A 23,954-nucleotide genomic window follows, 5' to 3' on the forward strand; every position below is an offset into this window, starting at 1 on the left:
TAGCAGATATACAAGCTCACAGGCTTGTAGATTTTTGAAAAACATTTGTGATTTTGTTTTACTCAAATCTTCGCTTCTGGAACAAAATATTTTGAGATGGGGGTTCGTGGCCAAATAGGACTATATTGTCCTGAAAAAGTTTATACTTTTATAACAACATACGTTTTTCACATACGGTTTTCAGAAAACTTTTAGGATTTAGAAGACATTTGTAGAGTCAGACAGTTTTAATGGGTTAAAGTACAACTGTATATATATTTTTTGACTTTTTTGTTTTGTTAGAGAATATCTGCAGTCATGCTAGGCAAGTTGGAGACATAGTTAACTAGAAACTGGTGCTCAGCGGAGCACATGTCTCCGCCAGGTTGGTTGTGTCTCGTGACGTCTAGAGTTCTCAATGGGCTGTAAAAGTAAAGCCTGGCCCAGCCTGAATGATTTGAAGCCTGAGTCTGACCCAAGCCCAATCATATCGTACATTTATGAGCCCGACCCATGCCCAGAAAAAAAGAGAGAGAAAACAGAGATGGTTAATGCCAGAAACGGCTGAACGAGCCAACAACTGATCCATTCATTTGTAGTTCATCTTCCCCAACAGCGTCATGGCAGCCTTCAGTAACTAAACTTCCTGGAACTGGCAGCGGAACTTAAAAATACAACTCGCAATGATTGTGCAACTCGAACCCAACTTGCATAAATTGTTGTCTGTAGCCAGCTGAAATTGAGAACTCTAGTCTGGTTTGGAGGTTTCAAAGCTGTGTGCAGTTCCCAACCCCATTGCTGTATAGCGGAGACGTGCACAGCTGCCTTTTTAACTAGCAAATTAAATGCCCTGTACCATTTCAGGTCATCTTTAACAGCAGATACCTATCTGCTGTTAAAATTAAAACATAGGATAGGCTACAGAGTAGTGGTGTGTTTGTTTTCTCTGTTCATTAGTGGACATTGTGGGCACCTACTGCCACCACCATGTGTCTAGACTATACACGGCAGAGATTAAGATTTAAAGCTACAATACAGGAATTATTTAAATTCTTAAACATATTAAACTAGAAAAAGTGCCCCTCTGGGCACAGGTCTCCACCAGGGCAGGTCAGGTTGTAGGTGGCCTCCTGGTGGCGCTATAATAGGCCAATGTGAAAAGGGTGCCATTTCTGAAAAATCCACCTTTTGGTGGTGCTATAACAGGCCAATGTGAAAAGGGTGGGATATATTCATTAGGAAAGTCTGTGAAAAATCTCACGTAAATTGCACGCTGCAGCTTTTTGTTCAAAACGGGCTAATCCTGCAAACTTTGAAAGCCAATGTTAGCCAATAAGGATGGAATATGAAATATCGGACAGATCCGGCTGTTCAAGCCGGATACACACTATCTCTATAGTCGTGTTCAACGACTATAGAGATGGTGTGTAACGATTTGCAGGATCTTTGGAGAGTATTATCCAAAAATGTGTTTTTCAAAAGTCGGCCTCCTGGTGGCGCTATAACAGGCCGTTCAGGAAAATTAGGGGCAGAGGTTCATCGTTGGCATCCAGGGAGTGTGTGCAAAATTTGGCATCGACCGGGTTAATGGTGCCGGAGGTTAGCTGTACACAGACGGACGGACACACACACACGAACCCACACACACGGACAAAGTGCAAAACTTACTCTCTCCCCATGCCTTCGGCCTGGTGGAGACAATTATTAATCAATCTGTAATACTATATAATACAGTACACTGCAGCAGTGGTTGCAGGTGGTCTCCCCCTAGTCTTCAAATTCAATTGAGAGAGATTTTGACCCTGTCAGGTAGGACAGCTGCAGGTTGAAAATGTCAATGAAGTTATTTGAAGAACAGCGGACACTAGATGTGCCACCATTTATTATTGTAGATTTGACATCATTGTAATGATCTTTTATCCTTCGGGAGAGGGAGACAACGGCAATGGAGACAACATCGGTGTAGCTGTTGTTAATGGTAACACACCTTGTAACTAATATACTATCAAAAGCAGAATTCATGTAGTGGTTGCCTAGTCATGGTCATGGCTCCGATCATTGTATCCTGTGCAGTACTGTGCTGTGTTGCTCAGTGGCTAATTACTGATTTATGTGGATGGAAATGACGCTCGCGCGCGGCTGCAACTTGACGCGTCAGCAAAAAAACCACGGAAACGCTTTGCAGACGCGTCAAGTTGAAGCCGCGTACAAGTGCAATTTCCATCTACCAGCTGTTTAAAAACCAGGAAGAGACGCCTGCTCTAGGCGCTTTATTACAGCTTCTTGACCTGTATGTTTGGGTGTACCCTCGTAGATGTGTCGTTCTACTATGACGGAAGCACATTCCACCAGTTCTGGCCTGTGTATTGTGGCAATGAAGATTCTTGTTCTGCCTTTTCCATTCTCTCCCCTTCCTTACTGCCCACTCTGCTTTTCCTCTTTTTGTGCACTGTGCAGATATGTTATGGAAAATAATCATATTGTCCATGCAGAAGGTGAATGCCAAGTCTGCAATCATAGACATGGCCATATCTTTGGATGATGTATGTCACGCTGTGGTCTAGATGTGGAAATATTTGTAGTGCCATGTCCTCTTCTGTACAACTTTCCCCCTCTTCCACAAACACTCTGACAGGTACTGTATGTGTACCTGTCAGAGTGAGACAGGCAAGCTTGAAAAGGCCATATCCATGTTTGGACGTCGTCGTGCAACCTGCTCAGTGTAGGTTTGTGGATTTTAAATGAGCCAGCATTGAACGTTTTGCAATGGGATGCGTGAATGAAAATAATATTGTCCAATATCGCCATAACAGATCCCATAAATATAAAACACAAAATAACAATTTACAATTTAGGTATTTAGCAGACGCTCTTGATCCAGAGCGACTTACAATAAGCAAGAACAGAAAAAGCATGGCAATACATCACATACATAAAAGTTATCTTGAAACATGCGTAAGCTAAGAAAGTAACAGTGGAATATCTATATAATGAAACTATAAGCTATACATACTATACTATATATACTATAAAGTGCTATGACTACATAAAATGCAATTCTAGTGCTGTCTACATAACATGCTATAAGTCTGAAATAAAAGTCTTAAAGTGCATTTGTTTGTAGTCGGGGAGAGGCTGGCCTGGCCTATTCTGATAAGAAAGGCAGGGATGTGAGTTAATCAACATCTCTCTTACTTGCACACACACACACACACACACACACACAAACACATACTGTACACACACAAAGCCTTTTTTTAAGAACGTGTATGTGTGTGTGTGTTCCTGCTTGTGAATGCATACACAGGCAAGATTATGTGTGTGCACTTTGTGTGAGTGTGTGCCAGTGTTTGTATCTCTGTCGTTTGTCAGTGGTGTCATTGGGTCTGTCATCCTCCTTCCTTGTGATCAGCGGAGTGAGTCTGGGCTTTTATAGTTAGGACGCTCCCTTGACTGTGTCCAATAAACACAGAATACATTGGACCGGCACGTGAACTCCTATGACCTTGAAGACCTTCTACAGTCTACCTATACAATACATACAGATGCTGTATGGTGGACTGTTGTACTAAGTGGAGTTTTGCCTACACAGATCTGTAGCGTTAATTTATCGCCAAAGTTAAAGTAACAGCACAGATTTCAGTCTCTGGCTTTAACCTGCCACCTTTCCTCCATGGTCTGCAGCCTGTGCACTGTGTGCAGTGATTTTGACAGATAAATGGAATTTCAGACAGTCTGCTATGTCAGTTAGAGAACTAAAGTGATGGCGGTTCATTGGCAGCTCTGAGGGACAGATGATTATTATTATTTTTTTACGATTTCAGTTTTGGGACCATTCTTCTACTCGCCGCCAAGCCATTCACTTTTCAGTTTGTTTTTCTGTGGGTAGTGTTCACATTAGTGTTAATTTAGTTTATGTAGAAAAAAATCATGTGGCACTGGGCACAAGCTGGTCATCACAATCTAGGGATGCATGAATCAGATATTGCAATTTTGACTGATTTTGACCTGTTATACGGTAACTCTGTACCAAATATGCAGACTTCTAAAAAACAAGCACTGCATTCTTATTACCTGTTTGTTTAGATCGGGTAGAGCGGCCTCTGGTTCCCAGTTCGATCCCGGGCTACCCCAGAGTTTAGTGCCGAAGCAATCTGGGAACCCATTGGCAAAACCCCTTAATTGCTCGCGATGAGCAGGTTGGTGCATGGTTTCCTCCTCCATCGGTGTATGAATTTGTGTGTTAATGGATCTATGTAAAACTAAAAAGCGCCTTGGATAAGGGTGCTATATAAATGCACCATTTACCAATTTGTTTGCTATTATTCATTTTATTTGTTCTACAACAGACCATTTTGAGAGCTTGCCTGGAAAACAGTGATTGAATCTGCAGCCTTCAATCATTACAAAAGGCCTTTTCAGCTTTACATTCAAACACAAATATCGTATTATAAAATAAAATATCGGCTAACAGGATTCTTTTGCCAATGCTGATTTGCCGATAATAATGCATTTTAATTAGTAAATATTGGCCAATACCGATGAACTATGAATTGTGCACCCTTAAATCTATGCCTAGAGTGTAGTACAAACGGTAACCGACTGAGCCACTCTTGAGTCTTGACACTTACCGGTATGTTGCGTTCACATGGGTAGATAGATACAGTGTACCGTTCATTTTCAATGGAAGCCAGCGACGTGGAGCTACAAAGCAAATCCGACGTTTTTAGCTGCTACAAAAGATACTAAGCTACAAATAAGTTGGACTTGCTTCAACTTTAGCTACAAAGATTTGAAATGAGAAATATGCTGTGAATCTTTGTATCTTTGCATCTGCCCGTGTGAACACGCAACATTACACGGTCTGTAAAACCGTCTGCTGCTAGCTGACCAATGATACTAAACTGACCTGAGAGAGTGTGTCCAACGGCCTGTGGTGTCCCTTTCTTGCTCTAGCATACCTGTGGACTCTCATGTTTCTCCTCCTATCGCCTCGCTCTTACATGGTTTTGCTAGGATACCAGGAATACTTCTGAGTACAATGTACTACACAATGGCACCTTCCTGGTTATCTGATATGAGATTTACTGGAAATTCATGCTTGCAGAAGAGATGCACAATTCATTACATATAATACAAACATTATAATCATAGAATATCGTTTTGTCTGCATTATCGAAAGTCCAAAAATGCATTCATGATTTGATTCGTCTGTGATCACAATATCTTGCACATAATTATCATGTTGGACAATCAGTCATCAACAATCCATCACTAATGTGGGCTACACACACACACACACACACACACACACACACACACACACACACACACACTCTCACAGTACACACACCTTCTTTTGCTGAGTAAGGAAGGAGGAAGCGACTCTTTATCATCACTCGCATCCTCTCATTTCCTGGCTACTCATTCCTCAACTCCTCACATCCTTCTCCATTCATGCTTTTCTTTTATTCTGTCCTCTCAGCTAATTCTTCTTTCCTTTCCTCTCCACAGCACCATGTCTTCCTTCCTAACTGTTTACCCCAGGCCAGTTCAACCCGTTCTGACTACTGGAATCCTTATATGAACCCAAGTATTTGGTCATAGGTCACACAACAAAGAAGCAAGGAAACCGAAGCAAGGCATTCCGTTATCCATCCATCTTCAACCGCTTATCCATAGTCTGGTCGCGGGTCGCATTCCGTTATTACATCCTAAAATATCAGAACTACACTAGATCTGCTATTTTCACTATCTTTCTTTGCTTTTGATATAGTGATCTCGGGCAAATATTTGAAATAATCACGATGATTTGAAGTCATATCGCCCAGCCCTACTATCTACGGGTGAAACATAATTGATCATTTTAACTAAGTTGAGTTAAATGTGACGCTCAGAATTATAGTGAGTGTACATTTCTCTTGTAGTGTTTGAACTGTGGTCTGCACCATGGATGTTCTGTGGAAGAGAAGATCAGACGGGCCGATTGTGTTTCCTGTATCTATTAGCTGTCAGGAAGAGTGCCATGATCTGTGGTTAAGTCAGGACGATGAGACATGGCCCGTAGGGAGGGAGAGCATTTCACTGGAATATGCACAATCCAGATGTGGTTGTTGTGCAACTTCTTCTTTTTATTGTGTGACCTGCCTGCACTGACAGTCAAGTTTTTTTTATTTTTATGAAAGTAATAATAACAATCTTCAAACTAGTTTTTGTGTCATATTTCCTGGCACTTCTCTCTTAATTCCTAGAACGATGGTCCTGACCTTTGTATTCTTTACTATTTTGTTGCTGGTGCTGCATTAGAATGTGTTAGTTGGTACAATTCTATAACTTTGGTTTGACTAACCAGGAGGATGCAATTATCCTGTGGTTTTTGGTTACTATCTATCCTAAATCTAAGCTTTTTCCTCAAGCACAGTGTTTTGTTTTGAGTCCAAAACTATTCTAGGATCAAGAAGATCATTTTTTAATGAGATGCCCATATTTGAATTTGGTGGAGGTCATTTGTGTCTGTCCAAAGACTTACAGTTGTGTGTGTGTGCGCGTGCGTGTGTGTGTGCGTGTGTGTGTGCGCGTGTGTGTGTGTGTGTGTGTGTGTGTGTTAGGAGTCAGAGTCTGAGCCTGCCAGTCTACCAGCGGAGGATGACAGTAGCAACTCTAATGGACCCAAACAGGATGCACTCTTTGATGATGACCCCGAAGACCTGTTTGCAGGTGCACTCACTCACTCACTCACGCACTCACTCACGCACTCACTCAGCTATTGACTTAGCTAATATTGGAGAAATTATGTTAAAATGTAACAATACAATACACACTACTTCACAATTAAATACACACTACTTCACAATTAAATAAGTACTGGTAAAACAAACTAGAAGTCCTGGAAGTAAAATAGTATATAACTGTAAATAACATGCATAGCAACAACACAGCAGCCTAGAATTGTGCATATCGTAGTTGAAGTTGAACCACGTTTGGCATCTTCCAATGGACAAACATTCATATGTGACATACATTCAGGGCAGACACACAGAGGGACAGTAGCTTCACACTCGACTAATAAAACCATAAAAGACCAAACCTGATAATTCCAAAAGTAAAATGAGAAATCAGACTGTAAATATTTGTTTTCAGAAGTGATTTAAAAGATGTATAGTCTAACACTGCTTTCTTAAAAGTATTTTGTCTAACTTAAAGTCATCCTATCTGTTTGTGAAATGCCATGTCACTCGCTTCGAGTGATTGCCAATGATGACACTTTGTAACTTCCTCATTCCATCACAGACTCGACTAGACTAAACACACACACCAAAAATGACAGTTGAATATTACTTTTAAAACACAACGTGTGTCAGGCAGATTCAGTTGCCTTCGCCTCCCTCATAGCGAGGCGCCGCATTTTGCTTCACTGGAAAAATCCTAGCCCCCCTGCCACGACATCCTGGCTTAAAGACCTGTTATCCTTTATTCACCTAGAAAATGTTTAATTCTCAACTAGAGGCTCATTGAATAACGTCTCTAGAACCCGGGACCCTTTTCTTTTATATATTAATTCTTTAACTGCAATTGATACATTTCCCTCTCTCTTCTTTAGCTTCTTTTTTATGGTCATTTCTTACCTACAAGTTTCTTTCCCAATTATTTTTTGTAAGTATTATCGTACATTTTTCTACAAGTCTATTCTCCCCTCAGGGCTAGCGGGTGGGTGGGTGGGTATGCGTTATTGTTGGTTTTGTTTTGTCATAGATGTTGTTGTTTTTTGTTTTTGTTTTTTGTTGTGTACCATGTTCCTTGTATGTCTTGTATTTTAAAAATGAAAAAAACAAAACAATAAAACATTATAAAAAAAAAAAAAAAACACATCGAAAGTCAAATTTATATAATTTTAATATACAATATTTTAGCCTAATATGCAGTAAACTGCATATTAAAAAAAATCGAATATTCCTTCAAATATGGAATATTTGTTTGCAGCACTACTGTACACCTTGGCGCATGAACACACATACTCAGGTGTGTGTGTGTGTGTGTGTGTGTGTGTGTGTGTGTGTGTGTGTGTGTGTGTGTGTGTGTGTGTGTGTGTGTGTGTGTGTGTGTGTGTGTGTGTGTGTGTGTGTGTGTGTGTGTGTGTGTGTGTGTGTGTGTGTGTGTGTGTGTGTGTGTGTGTGTGTGTGTGTGTGTGTGTGTGTGTGTGTGTGTGTGTGTGTGTGTGTGTGTGTGGTAGAAGCAACAGAAGAAGTATCTTTGGACAGTCCAGAGAGGGATGTCCTCCTGTCTGATGGCCCCTCCCCTGCTATTACTCCCATAACCCCGCCCATCTCTGTGATCACGCCACGTCTTACGCTGGATCACGATGACCTGTTTACACACACGTCCTTTGATGAGGTACACATACAAACACACGTTGAGATGCTCGTACACTTCTTTTCACAAAGACAGTGGGCCTCTTTCACTAAGCTCGAGTTCCCACATCATTTGTACTCTGATTCGTCAATCTTTTTATTTGTCTGTTGATTTGGACGGACGTACACTCAAACTCAGGACGTCAGAAGTAGAATTACGAGACGAAAGCTTTGCTTACTTGTCATTAGAATGCCTTATACTTCATGCAAAATCAATTACAATTGTGCCAAACCTCAAATAAAATATTTATGTGCCCAACATTTGTCATCACATTATAAAAGATAAAAGATGTCAAAAGATATGCTTGAATGCAAACTGTATTCTAGGCTAGACATGATACACATTCAAACCCATTCTTATTTATTCATCACTTCACGCATTTAGAGCTGAATTATTAGGTGTTTGCCAGTGTGGCCACCCTTTTGTGATAATAATAGTCTATCATGCCTTAATGTCACAGGAGCCAACAGACACACCACCCTATTCATTAATAATATATTTATCACATACACATGAATGCAACACAATAGCCTAATAAGTCTTGCTATCTGATGAGCATACAGTATGGATGAAATATAGCTACAGTTGGGTGCCACCGATATTGTCCCTTATCATTTGACCCATTTAGGCCTGACCTCAAAATTCCTTCTAAATCCTCCAGTTTTCTGAAATAAATATTTTCACGATTTTTCAAAAATAGCAGACCTACAAGCTCGTAGCGCGCCACTCGGTGGCGCGCTATGAGCTTGTAGATCTGCTATTTTTAAATAGCTAAATTATAACATAATGTTTAAAACACCAAAAGGGGTTCCCGCCCAAAATGGGTTAACTGTCCTTTTGCGCAGATCACGCATACCTCAGCAAAAAGAAAAGGACAATATCGATGGCCTCCAACTGTATGTCCAGATTCCCCATACCAGCATAGGACAGTGTGGATGGGATATGTTAATCCAAAAGACAGATTTCTCCCTCAGTAATCAATAAAGCTCTGGTCTATAATCTATGGATAGCAGCATTCCAGTATGCTCTGGATCCCAGCATCATCTTTTTACCTCAGCAAAGGTGAGCAGTGTTCAGTAGAAAAGGCTTAATAGTAATAATATTAATAATAGTGATAGCTCAAATTTATTTAGCGCTTTTCTAAGTACCCAAAGTCGCTTTACATAATATCCTTTCCACGTTGCATTAGCCTATTAGTCCTATTTGGTTCTGGGGTTAAACTTTGCAAACTTCTTATTCTCATTACACGTGAGAGCATTACTTTATGAACGTTCAGCTGGTCCCTCTGGCAATCGAGAGACTTGCTTCTAGACAGAACAGATGGTCAACTTGTCAAAGCGGTGCGACTTCTCATGTTTTACGAGAGACGAAGTTGAATTGGGCATTGGATTTTTCCTGTCTTTTATGGTATTAAATGGGGCGTGGAGCAAATGATCTCCACGGAAACGTGCTTGTTATATGCGATTAGCTAGGAGTCGTGCGGATTCATCATGACATACACCTGTGATCCGCACAAATCAATCGAACTTGAACATGGGCATTGACCATTACCATATGAACACAGTGAGCGAGCCTGTATTTCACTTTCACCAAATTTTAGCTCTTTTTTTAGCATCTTTGTGTAAACAGCAGATAGTCCCTGCACATGCGCGGCCACAGGCTATGGGCTCTGTTGTCATGGTTACAGTCCGCGGAGCCTATGGGATCAGTAGCCGCTAGGTGGACTTAGGTGGTCTTTAGACGAGAACGGTGTTCATAGGAAATGGCAAAATAAAGTATCGTTTGCTGGTAGACGAGAACGTTTCCTCCAGTCTCCGTGTAAACAGGCAAAACGGTGAATCCGCAAAACTCATGACATCATGGCTCACGTTGGCTCACAACGCATATGTTTATTACATTGATGCAGAGCCATATATGATATCCTACAATGAACAAGCCTCCCTACAAAGCGCCGCTCATCAGTGATGGTGAATGTAAAACCATGATGTACTGTAAATAAAATGCCTTGATAGGCGGCAGCAGCGTTTATGTAGCCTAATGTATTATAAAATATATATAACCATCCCGTGGCGTGCTCTGCCTGCATGCTCTGGGCTGCCTGTCAGCCTGTGTGTCACTCGATGCGTTATAGAAAGCAGGCAGCGAGCGACGGCCACAACCACGTTGTGGTCTGAAGCGTCATTCAAAACCCCAATAGGGTTGCGTGAAGGGGGAGTTCTTCTTCTCGTACATGGGTGACTGGTCTATTTGGCAGCCCGTTACCACCACCTAGCGACATTATAGCGTTTTCATAAAGTGTGCGTTCTCGTATAAAAAATGTGAACGCAACAGGACTTTGCCGTTTTATCTGGAGACCGTCTCCGTCTAAAAGAGGCCTTAGCTTTGGGGCTGACAGTATATACACACACACACGCCGATCACACAACTGCAACAGATATCGTTACAAAGATATAACGGTCATCCTTTTATAGGCTGAGGGCCGCTTTAGATGTCCACGATTCAACACCAGGTCATAAACACACCACACCAATGACCACACTCCCAACAGGATGAAATGAACACCTCACCAAAAGTGTAACCAGCCATACCGAGTGCACAACCCAAAAGCCTGTATCTAGTTTTGGAGCACACAATCTTTGGGTATAGATTTGTGTATCTATAATAAACATTTCTTTAACCCAGCACACCCAGCTAGGTATATAATATTTTAAAGGTTTAGGAACGTTGTGTCTCGTGCTAAGCTGAGGTTTATTATCCATTAATTAATAAATCAAAGTAATATGCTGTTATTGTTCTGTGTAGATTGAAGAGGAAGAAATTGGGGACTTGATTGACATGCACATAGTAGTGTCAGACCCAGAGAAAGTCGGTGAGTACACTGGACGATATCCACACTTACAAACTACTTAGCCCCTCTACATACGTATACTGTACATATTACATACATGCATACAAGCATTATGTCTGAGCAATAGGCTATATTCTATCTAGAATCTCCCCTAAGGAGTCTAGTAATCTATGAAATAGTAATGTTTAATTTTGAATCTTAATTACCCAGTGAGATTTGAGTTGCATGGCTCCGGACCCTGAATCTCTACTCTGATTAATATTATGCTATTATCCTATTTGAGTATAACCACCAATTTGTATGTAACATTGTGTATTTGAGTCATATGTGTAGGCTGTGTATGTGTGTGTGTTTACGCAAGAGTAAGATAAACAAGTTGAAGTGTCAATGTTATTTCAATGAAAATAAAAAATGGGGTGGTTTATGTGTGTGTATCTTCCAGGTGACGGGATGAATGCTTACATGGCCTACAAAGTATCTACCAGGGTAAGCTAATGCTTGATTGTGGTGTCCTGTGTAGGATGTCGGAGCAAAAACTACTCTTAACAATGCTATAATAATGACTTGATATAATGGAACTATTCATAGCAGAAAAAATAAACTCCATATTATCTTTTTTGTTCTCACTTAACCGTATCTACCTGTTGACATTGTATGATAATATAGTAAATTTAATAAAATCTATTATGTAATTTAGATTTAAAATGTAACCCTTTCCCCTCCGTCTCTTTGTCTGCATATCTCTGTTTCTATCTCTCTCTCTCCCTCTGTTGCTCAGACTTCTATGTCTATGTTCAAGCAAAATGAGTTCATGGTGAAGAGACGTTTCAGTGACTTTCTGGGCCTTCACAGCAAACTGGCATCCAAATACTTGCACATAGGATACATAGTCCCTCCTGCCCCGGAGAAAAGCATTGTGGGTAAGTCAACATTGTTCATTTTACCTGTATTTTACTTCCTTAAAGCTATTATAATAATATTTAAAAAAAAGTAAAGATAAGAAAAACAGGAAGAAAAACAGGCCAAGTGAAACCTATGGCTGTCCCATTTTTTGGCATTCGGCATTCAGATTTTAGAGGGATGGTCAGTGGCAAAACATTACCCTTTTGGAGGATTAACATCAAACACTAGTTCGGATTGACGCCAAACACTGGTGCTTCGTACATGACAAAACAAAGAAATTGGTTCTGTGGTCAGTATATCACCCCATGATAACACATGTTTATTGGGTGAAAATACCAAGGGGGAATGTCCTATGTTTCAGCTTAATTGACCCTGTACTGTAGATGGACAGCGTACATGCTTAATATGCATTTTAATTAGACATGCTTCTCTGCCTTATGTTAATTCTTTATGTTAATTTGTCTCTAGGAATGACCAAGGTGAAAGTCGGGAAGGAAGACCAGTCTTCTAATGACTTTGTGGAGAAAAGAAGATCTGCCTTAGAAAGGTAATTAAGTCACAATATAAGTGCTGTGATTCTCCAGCTGCAATAGGCTAAGATTTTGCATTAGAGGGGAAGGGGGTGCTCCAGATGGACAAAAATGGATGTTGTGTGGAATCTCTGGCTGATGCAAATTGAAAGTGACTGTATGATGTAGTATTTCCATGTCAAACATAGAAGAGAAAGTTATCACTTCTTAGGGGTCTCTGTGACGTGTTTCTTGGATATGAAAATATGAAGTCTCAACATGAGGTCCGGGGACTCCAGGGTAAAGAACCCCTTGGGTCCCCGGACCTCATGTTGAGACTTCATATTTTCAGCTGAGTATTTGGTAATAAGAACCAAATGTACGTATAGCGTGGGCCTGTAGCTCTGAGAGCAACGATAACTTAATTAGTATTGCTACTGCAACCTTAACACTAAAATAAAATGGAGACAACCTAGCTAAAGTCCCTTAACTGTGTTTATGCAGTTTTAACCCATTCTGGGCGGGAACCCCTTTTGGTGTTTTAAACATTATGTTATAATTTAGCTATTGAAAAATAGCAGATCTACAAGCTCATAGCGCGCCACCGAGTGGCGCGCTATGAACTTGTAGGTCTGCTATTTTTGAAAAATCGTTAAAATGTACCTCAAATCTTTCCGAAAATTGTCATGATTTAGAAAAAAATTTTTTTAAATTTCGACGTCAGGCCTGAATGGGTTAAGGACAACATTCTATCAGGATATTTATCTATTCACCCGTCTAGCTCTTTTTCTCAGATACATGCAGTCTCTTTCTCCCTCTCAGGCTTCCTTTCACTAACACACCTTCCCTCTCCCCGTCTTGGCGTTAGAGGCTAGTTAGAGTGCTGTGTTGTCAGGTTGTCAGCAATAAAGTAGGAGGTGAGATCCTCAGCACCGGAAAGATCAGGCCTGTTCAGATCTTTACTGCTTCAAAGGTTAAACCACAAATATTAGGTACATCATTATCACAACACACACTGCCACCGCAAGGCTGTCAGCGATATACTGACACATACAGTACACACAAAATAATCCATGTGTACACATAATGAGACACACACACACACACGGTGTTTGTTGTGTGTGTTGATATGTTTGTAAACAGCACCCCACTTTTGTGTGTCCGAGGTGTGTGCATTTATCCGCGAGGGGGGGTCCGGTGTGTGTGTGTGTGTGTGTGTGTGTGTGTGTGTGTGTGTGTGTGTGTGTGTGTGTGTGTGTGTGTGTGTGTGTGTGTGTGTGTGTGTGTGTGTGTGTGTGTGTGTGTGTGTGTGTGTGTGTGTGTGTGTGTGTGTGTGTGTGTGTGTGTGTGTGTGTGTGTGTGTGTGTGTGTGTGTGTGTGTCCAGCTTTTGCCCTCCTGATGGATTGAATAAAGATGAGGTGAGGGCTAAAGAGGGCGGGGCTGACATTCTGCTGCCCTTTTCTACGGCAGCAGTGATTGACAGGAAGGTCAGCCAGTCTCCTGAGCCCAGTGACAGCTGATGGGCCTCAGAGCTGGAGAACTGCAGCCTGATGGATGCGGCTGTGCTCACAGATGCACACTGTAAAAAAAATTCACCAACTGTAATGTCAAACATTACACAGTTCATTGTAATAATGAATGTTAAAGTCTTCCTCTCTGGGGTTCTGTTAACGCTGAATGGGCTATTTGCACACAGAATAACTCTTCCTACTTCCGGGCCGCTTCCCTACTTCTTTCACAGGTGTTACCGAATACCAATGATACTAATTAAGGCTCAGTCTGTTCCATATAGTGTGCAGTGGTGCTCAAACTTTTTATTTTTATTTCAAAGGCCCCCATACCTCTGAAATGGAACCAAATGAACCCGTAAGGGTCCATTTGGTTTAATTTACACACTCAGAGTTACACATTCATACAGGGCCATTTGGAACACACTCAAGGACACTTTGAGAATTGAGATTGCCGCAGAATGTTTCCAACACACACAATAGCAGCACCCTGACTCTGTTTGACCAGAATGGAACAGCCTTCATTAGTACCAGGCAGCGGTAACACCTGTGAAGGAAGTAGGGAAGGGGCCCAAATTATTTCCAAAATGGCGTGTGCATAGAGCCCACTGCTTGCTCGGGTATTATGGTTGTGGTGTTGATGTTAGTAAGCCTTGCCGGGCCCTGAGGCCCGTAGGTATTATGGTTGTGGTGTTGATGTTGGTAAGCCTTGCCGGGTCCTGAGGCCCGTAGGGCACGTATTATGGTTGTGGTGTTGATGTTAGTAAGCCTTGCCGGGCCCTGAGGCCCGTAGGGCAGGAGCCTATCTCCTGTTTCCTTAGCGTGAGGCAGCTTGATATACAAAAGTACATGCATGACGCTAGTATGTCGCTGGGTATTGATGGCCTCTCTACCCACTGAGCTACGAGTCTACGACTACCCCTAAATCCTCTAGTATGTCGCTGGGTATTGATGGCCTCTCTACCCACTGAGCTACGAGTCTACGACTACCCCTAAATCCTCTAGTGTGTGTGCCGTTTGGCCGCGTGCTCCAATGGACACAACTAGAGGGAAGCCAGAGTGGGATATCTAGTATATCACTGCATGAGTGACTCCTACAGTTTTGTCAGGCGCCTGTTCAGTGGCGAGCTGAACTGACGTGCGTTGCGTCCTCCCTGTGAAACTCATCACTGTGAGTTGAAAAGAACTGACCTACAGTACAAAGAGGGAATTGGCATAATGACCAATGAAAAATAATTAATAATTTGCCATTCAGTCTGTTCAACCCAACAAGCTGCAGTAAATATAACTTTAGAGCGAGTTAACAAGAGTTACTGTGATTGTCATAAAGGTGCTTTTTCCTTCATCACAATTCACAAACATTACGAGCAACCAGTAGTATGTCTTACAAGGGCCAGAGATTTACTATACAACTCAACATTCATGTCAAGTTAGAAGGTCAGATAAGTGGAAAGTGGGTGTGCCAGATAAGAGATTAGGGGCCCTATTTTGCATGTCTTAAGTACCAGGTCTTATGACTTAACTTAAGACCTGGAGGCGTGGTCAATGCTGTTTGGCCACTCAGAATAGCCAAATGGCATTGATCACGCCTCCAGGTCTTAAGTTAAGTAATAAGACCTGGTACTTAAGACACGCATAATAGGGCCCTAGGTTTACTTTAAAGTGATTGTATTTGGTTGCTAAGATTTTGTTCTGGATGAATAGAAAACCTGAGTATTGTCTCCATCTTGTGTCCCGTCTACCAGATATCTGATGAGAACAGTGAAGCACCCTGTCCTGCTGAAGGACCCAGATGTTCTGCAGTTTCTGGAGAGTTCAGAGGTAGAAACCAGATGTTTTTACTCAGAAAAGTATCTGTGCTGGACTGGTTATGCTGTCATGATATATTGATAGATTGAGCCGGCCAGCAACTCTACATCTGACCTCAAACCCTTAGATCTCCATATATGGAGCCTACCTGTTCTGACATTCCGTATGTTGATCCTTCCCCACCCGTCCTTCCTCTTCGATGTCTCCCTTTTGACTGATACCTGTCCATTCAATCTCTAGATGGGCCCGCCCCAAAGTTATTAGCGCAGCTGCGCCCGGCAGCCGGTGAAAGCTAGAGTTCTCACCAGGCCCGAAAATGAAGGCCCGGCCCTACCTGCGCCCTAACTGGGCTGGCCCGAAGCCCTGTCTGGCCTTAGTAATTAGAACACATTTTATACTATGCTAAATATTATCATTATCTTCTTGCTATTTTGTATTGTTGTATTAGTGCAGTCTTTGTGGAACATGTCCCACCAACATTTTGCTGCTCGTACCTGTTAGTGTGTGACAAATAAACCGCTCATTATTCTTGATTCTACTGTCCGTTTGAACTGTAAAGGTAAAAACACTCCAAACATACGGAAAGATTCACAGAATAGTCCTTGTTTGAGAAAAGAAAACACTAGGAGAAGAATCCGTTTCAGTTTTTCAGTGGGCTTGAACCCTCACTTCATTTACCCGTAACTGGGAGCTGCAAACTTTCCAACAGGGGCAAACAAACAAACAAGGGCCGCTGTTAATGGCTAAAAACTAACTGGTTTTGTTGGCTTCCCAGCTATTTTCTGCCTCATTTTATTGCCGGCCATCGTTTCAACAAACTCTCTCTAATTCTTTGTTATCAGGCCTCCGTTCTCCATTTAAACCATGTAGGGGGGATTAGGTTTAAAGCCAGCCCAGTGTCATTTGGGTCCCAGAATAAATGGCCCGGTGTCACAGCTTTAAACAGATGTATCGGTTGGCCGCCTGACCGAGCGTGTCCTTTCATCCATCTGTCCGTCTGTCTATCCCCTCTTAATGAAATGCAACTAGAGAACCAAGGAGGGGACAAATGGGACCACTCTCAATTGAAAGCTATTTTTGCCCTCCTCCCTCCTCCCCCCTCTGTCACCTCTCCTGAGGGTCCCAGCGCTGTGGTTTTCCCCAGGCTGCGGCCTGCTCTATTAAATGAGATTGTACTGGTCTTTGGAGGGAATTTACTAGTACTGTCAGCTCAGAGGAAAAACCTAGTATCTCCACTCTAAGTAAACTTGGCTAGAATGGACGAAAGGCAAACTTGTTTTTAGAGCTGTTTTGGAGCTGAAGGTTGTCTTTTGTGGGAAGTGGGTGATTGTGAGTTATAGAGTTACACGTTGTTTTGTTTTTTTAAATTAAAGCATTCATGAAAATTGATGGGTGAGAAAACCCAACAATTGGTGCTAGTAGCAGCTACAAAGACAAAGGAAATGATGAAGCGTTAACAGGAGCTGGATTACAGAAACATTGTAAGACCTTGATGATGTGAACAGAGACAATCGGAGAGTATAACAGATTTAGAGCAAGACAGACACATAATTGGTGAGAAACCAAGTTAAAGATTGCAAGACAGAGAAAAACAAACAAAAGCTTAAAGACAAAGACAAATGTGGAAAAAAGGACAGAGACAGAGAGAACCAGACAGAGAATTGAGAAAACTATGCGAGAGAAACTAGAACAAAATAGAACAAAAGAGAAATGGAGAAAAACAAAATGAGAAGTGAAAAGAGAAATGTGGGGTGTGTTGTATCGTAGGATACACTCCATGTTTTTTCCTCTCTCTTTTTTGCCTACTAACCAGTTTGTTTGTATCTGCTAAAACGTTTGTTGGCCCCCATTTGTCTTGGTTTCCAAGCTGCCGCGGGCCGTTAGCACCCAGGCACTGAGTGGAGCGGGACTCCTTCGTATGGTCAACAAAGCTGCGGATGCTGTCAACAAGATGACCATCAAGATGAACGAATCTGACGCTGTAAGAGAAATTAATTAATTAATTAAGAACAACATGATCACTAAAGATGAATGAATAAGATGCTGTTGGAGAGGAACGAATGAATTAATGAAATAATTTACAAGATGGCATTAAGATTAACAAATCAGATGCCCTAAGAAAGATATGGGGAGCGAAGAATGAGTGAATGAATGATTTGGGGGAGGGAGAGATGGGGTGTATGGAGGAGGTGGGTGAGGTTTGGCGGAGATAAGATATGAGGAGAGGAGAAGGTGGAGAAACCTAGCCTCGCATACCCAGCCTTCATCGGCCTTTGCAATACATATTACCCCAGGCAGATTAATCTGGCCCCTCTCAATTGTGGGAGGGCTTCACGGCCAAAGTGGTGACAAGCCAACCAGATTCGTCTGGAACCAGCCTATAACCAACCAGGGCCCAGTATTCAAATATGGGACGGGACATTGCAAAAGAAAATCTAATACTGAGACTAATATCCACGCAGTGATATTCGTATCGCAAGGCTAGGAGAAACCTGGTAGAAGGAGAGATGGATAGAGGGGTGGAGGAAGGGATTGATGAAGGTGGAGATTTGAGACGAGAGGATAGAGGGAGGAGAGAGAGGCAAGAGAGAATGATAACGGGTGTGAGGAGTTCATCAAATCAATTTGTGTGTGTGTGTGTGTGTGTGTGTGTGTGTGTGTGTGTGTGTGTGTGTGTGTGTGTGTGTGTGTGTGTGTGTGTGTGTGTGTGTGTGTGTGTGTGTGTGTGTGTGTGTGTGTGTGTGTGTGTGTGTGTGTGTGTGTGTGTGTGTGTGTGTGTGTGTGTGTGTGTGTGTGTGTGTGTCAGTGGTTTGAAGAGAAGCAGCAGCAGTTTGAGAATTTGGACATTCAACTGAGGAAGCTTCATGCCAGTGTGGAGTCACTGGTCTGTCACCGTAAAGGTAGATAATGTGTGTGTGGCTGTTTTATACCCACCACGGGGACTCCCCGGGTGTTCATCTGTGGATGTCCTATCACCAGTATGGTAGCAGAAAATGCAAGCAGCTGTCAGTTGATAATCCAGCACACATTCATTTCATGCATGCTTTCAATCTAACAATATTTTCCTCTCCTCTCCAGAGTTGTCGGTGAACACGGCGCTGTTTGCCAAGTCGGCGGCCATGTTGGGTAACAGTGAGGACCACACAGCTCTGTCGCGGGCGCTATCCCAGCTGGCGGAGGTCGAGGAGAAGATAGACCAGCTCCATCAGGAACAGGCCAATGCAGACTTCCACCTCTTCTCTGAACTTTTGGGGGACTACGTACGCCTTATCACTGCTGTCAAGGTAAAATTACCGCCAGTTCATTGTGCTCAAAAACAGAGCAGAGTAGAATTTGTAAATTAGACTGCTAAATAGTTATAGGGAAGCTCTCCCTAAAACGTCCAGGACAACGCTCCACACGTCCCAGACTCTTCTCCCTTCTATCTCCCAGACTGTGGAACAAACTCCCCATTGCAGTTAGAACTGCAGACCCACTCCCAATCTTCCACCGTAATCTTCAGACTCACCTCTTCAGACTCTACATTAGCCCGTAGCACTTGCTGTAGCACTAGCACTTGCTCTAGCCTTGACGACCCTGTCCTGCAGGTGATACCAATGTTCTTTACGGCAGCATCCACTGGTTGAGTGTACCCCATGAGTAGTTTTTGGTACCTGATCCCTACCCTGCGAAATATAGCAAGTAGCTCAGTTTGCCTGACAGTTTGAAGTACAGTATGAATGATGATGTATTGACCCACATGACGTCACAGGGGCCTACAACGGTTATACGGAATTAACGGTTTATACAGTATAAAGCCTTTGACAACCACTCTAAATAGAAAGATGCAATTCTGGGAAATTGCAAACGTAGTTGCGATTACAGTAAGTACAGTATGCTGACTACGTCTGATGATGTATTGACCTACATGACGTCCCTAAAATGTTTATACGCAATAATAAATAAATAAAGTCGGACAATTACTAATTACTAACTAGAACTGCACTCTGTCGAGTGCCAATATTAATAATTAATGAAATACTAAAACAACAAATCTTTAAATAAATCCGACATTAATATAAATTGTTTTGTTTAAAACATTGAGAGCCCACGCAAAACTGCCCAAAATCACTTTCACCTAGAAAATCCATTCACATTTTTTATAATTCAGCTGACTGTGGAGACACATGCTGGAACTTTTTACTTTGAAATGTTTTATAGTTTCTGAGTTATTTAATTTAAACGCCAAATGCATTCTCAATGGCGAAAACACAAACTTTGGCACCACGTGTTAAAAAAAAAAAAAAAGTGTTTTGATTTTTCAGATTTTTTTTTAATAAAAAAGAAATCAAAATAAAATAAAATATATATATATATATATATATATATTAATTTTTTTCAAAGACGTCCACAGACGTCTTGGGCTATGCACGTGCGGTAATACCCAGGACGTCCACAGACGTTTTGGGCACAAAATGTGTTTTAAAACAGTTTGTTTTACTTTAGAGAGAAAAAAAATCTTTTTAAAATGATATCTCTCCTCTTCAAAATAATTAAAGAAACAGTAAAGATATCAATATTTTACTTATTTGTCTCTTGAAGTAACTTCTGAAAACCTCCTGAACGATACAAAATAATTAAATACCGTAAATCCTCAAATACATTCCTTCCTTCAATAAAAAGCCGCCCCCCTATTAATTACCTGGGGGTGGCGTTGAATTAAGTATATAAAAAACGTTCTTTTAGCTGGGGGTTTTTTTTTTTTAAGTGCCGTATCTGTTACCTTCGCTGCCCTGGCTGGCTGGCTGTCACTAGTGTCCAAATGCCGGTGGTCGCATTGCTCGCGCTCGTGCACAACGCAACAAACTAACAAACAAACTCCGGGAGAGAACGCCACTATAAGCACTTTTCATGGCCACGGACAATAAAACTAACGAGAGCACTCAGCACAGAGCAGCAGTCTAACTGCAGAGGGAGGAACATGACACAAAACCAAGCAAGTGAGAGCTGTTTCTGTTTGTGACATGAAGTGCTGCGAGCTCGCAGATCTACGCTTCATGCAACGAATGGGGGCCCCCCAAACGGTAGCGGATCTACCCTTTTATAGAACGAACGTACCGATATGCTGTGAGCTTAGCCTGTTGCTAACGTGACCCCCCTCCTCTCTCTTTCTCTCTCTCTCGCGTCTCTCTCTCTAACGCAACTCTCTAACGCGTCTCTCTCTCCCCCGTTGAAGTTGGATCACTGCAGTGTTGCACTGTTCATATTAGCTGCTTTGATATTATAGGAAATGGCCTACCATACATTTTATTTTTATGTTATTATTTGCATCTAAACTGCAGTAAATAGTACTGTGACCAGATTTGACTGGGTGGATAAAGGGTAATGTCTGTATGTGTATACATGTATGTGATCTGAAACCTGTCTTAATTACGTCACCATCAACAGCCAGTTATAACCCGACATTGAAACATATCTTAATTACGTCACCATCAACAGCCAGTTATAACCCGACATTGAAACATATCTTAACTAGAAAAAGTGCCCTTCTGGGCACAGGTCTCCACCAGGAGGATAGGAGTGTGTGTGTGATGCTTGGCAAAATGTTTAGGAGCAATATAAACGTGTGTGTGTGTGTGTGTGTGTGTGTGTGTGTGTGTGTGTGTGTGTGTGTGTGTGTGTGTGTGTGTGTGTGTGTGTGTGTGTGTGTGTGTGTGTGTGTGTGTGTGTGTGTGTGTGTGTGTGTGTGTGTGTGTGTGTGTGTGTGTGTGTGTGTGTGTGTGTGTGACGCGGCTTGGCCTGTTGTAGCGCCACCATGAGGCTGATTTGAAAACTGTCAAGTGGCATTTCTTCCAAAGCCTAGTGGGAATATGCATGCACAGTTTCACCTCACCGGACGCTGCGTTTAGTAGTTGTGGCGATTTGTACAAAACAGGTACAAGGCGGGCTACTCCTGAAAAGTTTAGAAGCCAATTGTAGCCAATGAGGGTGGATTATGAGAAATCAAACAAACCCGTCTTGATCACATGACTATGGAGAGCATGTGTACCGATTTGCGTGAAATTTGGATAAAATCTGAAGGAGTAATATTAGAAAATGTGTTTAACATATGTCGGCCTCCTGGTGGCGCTATAAAGAGCAGATGTGAAAAATTCCAGGCAAAGGTTTTTCCTTGGCTTCTAGGGAGTTGGCATACAAAGTTATCCACAGATCCGTGCAGTTAGAGGTAAAACACTTTTTGGCCAGTTATAGCGCCACCATGAGGCTGAGTTGAAAATGTTCATGTGGCATTTCTTCCTCGGCCTAGTGGGAATGTGCGTGCACAATTTCACGGATATCACACGATGTGTTCATGATTTGCAGCATTTTGTTTGAAACTGAGCACTCCTGCGAACTTTGGAAGCCAATCTTAGCCAATCAGGATGGAGTCTGAGAAATCTGAAACACCCGTTTCGTTGAATGGCTCTAGAGAGACTGTGTACCAATTTGCGTGATGTTTGGACCAAATCTGTAGGTGTACTGTCCAAAAACTTGTTTTGCACAAAGCGGCCTCCTGGTGGTGCTATAACAGGCCGTTCTGGAAATTTTGGGGCAGAGGTTCATCGTTGGCATCCAGGGAGTGTGTGTGCAAAATGTGGCATCGACCGGGTTAACGGTGCCGGAGATTAGCTGTTCACAGACGGATGGACGGACGGACACACACACACACACACGGACACACGGACGGACGGACGGACGGAGTGCAAAACATGCCTTCGGCCTGGTGGAGACAATTACGTCACTATCAACATCCAGTATATATACCCACCATGCATACCATACATACATTCGTCCAGCCGACCACAATATTTGCGTGCTCTGCTTGCGCAAGTAATAATAATTGATTGGCATGTGGTTAGACGGTGGTCAGTCACCACAAATGGTGATGTAATTCTCTGTTCGGCGCTACTATAATCTAAATCTAGATGTGAAGGGCCTGAACATCTATTACAGTAGATGACATATACAGTATGTGTATAGTATATTTCAAGCGTAGCGTTAGTTCATTGCGGCACGGAAGGCAGATGGTTTATATATGTGTGTACTTAGTTCCCCCTCATTCATTCCCCTTAGTGATCTATACTGCTTCTTTAAATCCGCTGCCTCTCCAGGCCACGCCCTCATTCCCACAGTGCAATTCAGGGGGCTACTTAAGCAGCTTCAGCTCACTTCTTTCTCCATGTTGATCTGTCAAGCAGCTCGTGCGGCGTCTGCGTGAAAATTTCCCCCACCTCCCCGGCCTCCTCCCTGTAGTTCTTAGTCCACAGGTTATGGGATATTATTGTATTGTTTGCGATCGTGTAGATCCATTGTGTTGAATCATGTGTTGATGTGTTATTTCTGTGTATTGTTCATGGAATATTGTATCTTTGGCTCTGCTCTGGGGGGTTGTTGATATCAGAGCTGTGTCTTGGTGCACAGATAATCGGAGATATCAAATGTGATATCAGACCTGTGTCTCGGTACGCAGATCATCTGATATCACATGAGCAGAGCCACACCGCCATACTAACATGCAATAGCTTTGCAATAAATGGTCTATGGTCAATCTGAGCTGTGTCTCAATGAAATACAAATACATTATGTTGTTTGTGATGTTATATCACAAACGTAACATGCCAGGGTTTCCTGCACAATGTTATTGGCATGGACCTGCGCCATGCTTGAAATAAATCGCACCATGCTTAGCTGCAAAAAAAAAAAAAGTTTTCTTTCTTTTTTTTGAGAGGGCTAGTGAACCATGGTGTGTGATATGAAATGTCCAGTACCTCCCCAGTGCCTCCCCCAGTGCCACCCCAGTGCCTCCCCAGTGTCCGCCAAGTGCCTCCCCAGTGCCTTCCCAGTACCTCCCCAGTGTCCCCCTGAGTGCCTCCCCAGTGTCCCCCTGAGTGCCTCCCCAGTGTCCCCCTGAGTGCCTCCCCAGTGTCCCCCTGAGTGCCTCCCCAGTGTCCCCCTGAGTGCCTCCCCAG

At 42.4% G+C, this 23,954-nt stretch overlaps 1 protein-coding gene across 2 annotated transcripts in view; it reads left to right on the plus strand.

The window, feature by feature from the left end:
• The window catches only part of snx2 (sorting nexin 2), a 34,142-nt gene that overhangs the window by 1,181 nt on the left and 9,007 nt on the right, over positions 1–23,954 (plus strand). For both annotated transcript variants that reach the window (XR_013791276.1, XM_079516413.1), the window contains exons 2-11: positions 6,588–6,696; positions 8,210–8,370; positions 11,191–11,257; positions 11,679–11,722; positions 12,015–12,156; positions 12,608–12,686; positions 15,903–15,978; positions 17,834–17,947; positions 18,773–18,866; positions 19,045–19,250. Coding sequence is in view for 1 of the 2 variants with exons in the window: in XM_079516413.1 (XP_079372539.1) it covers positions 6,588–6,696; positions 8,210–8,370; positions 11,191–11,257; positions 11,679–11,722; positions 12,015–12,156; positions 12,608–12,686; positions 15,903–15,978; positions 17,834–17,947; positions 18,773–18,866; positions 19,045–19,250 (1,092 nt within the window). In the remaining variant the exon portion in view is untranslated. The remainder of the gene's footprint in view (positions 1–6,587; positions 6,697–8,209; positions 8,371–11,190; positions 11,258–11,678; positions 11,723–12,014; positions 12,157–12,607; positions 12,687–15,902; positions 15,979–17,833; positions 17,948–18,772; positions 18,867–19,044; positions 19,251–23,954) is intronic.

Source organism: Electrona antarctica, assembly GCF_951216825.1.
Source record: "Electrona antarctica genome assembly, chromosome: 12".
NCBI lineage: Eukaryota > Metazoa > Chordata > Actinopteri > Myctophiformes > Myctophidae > Electrona > Electrona antarctica.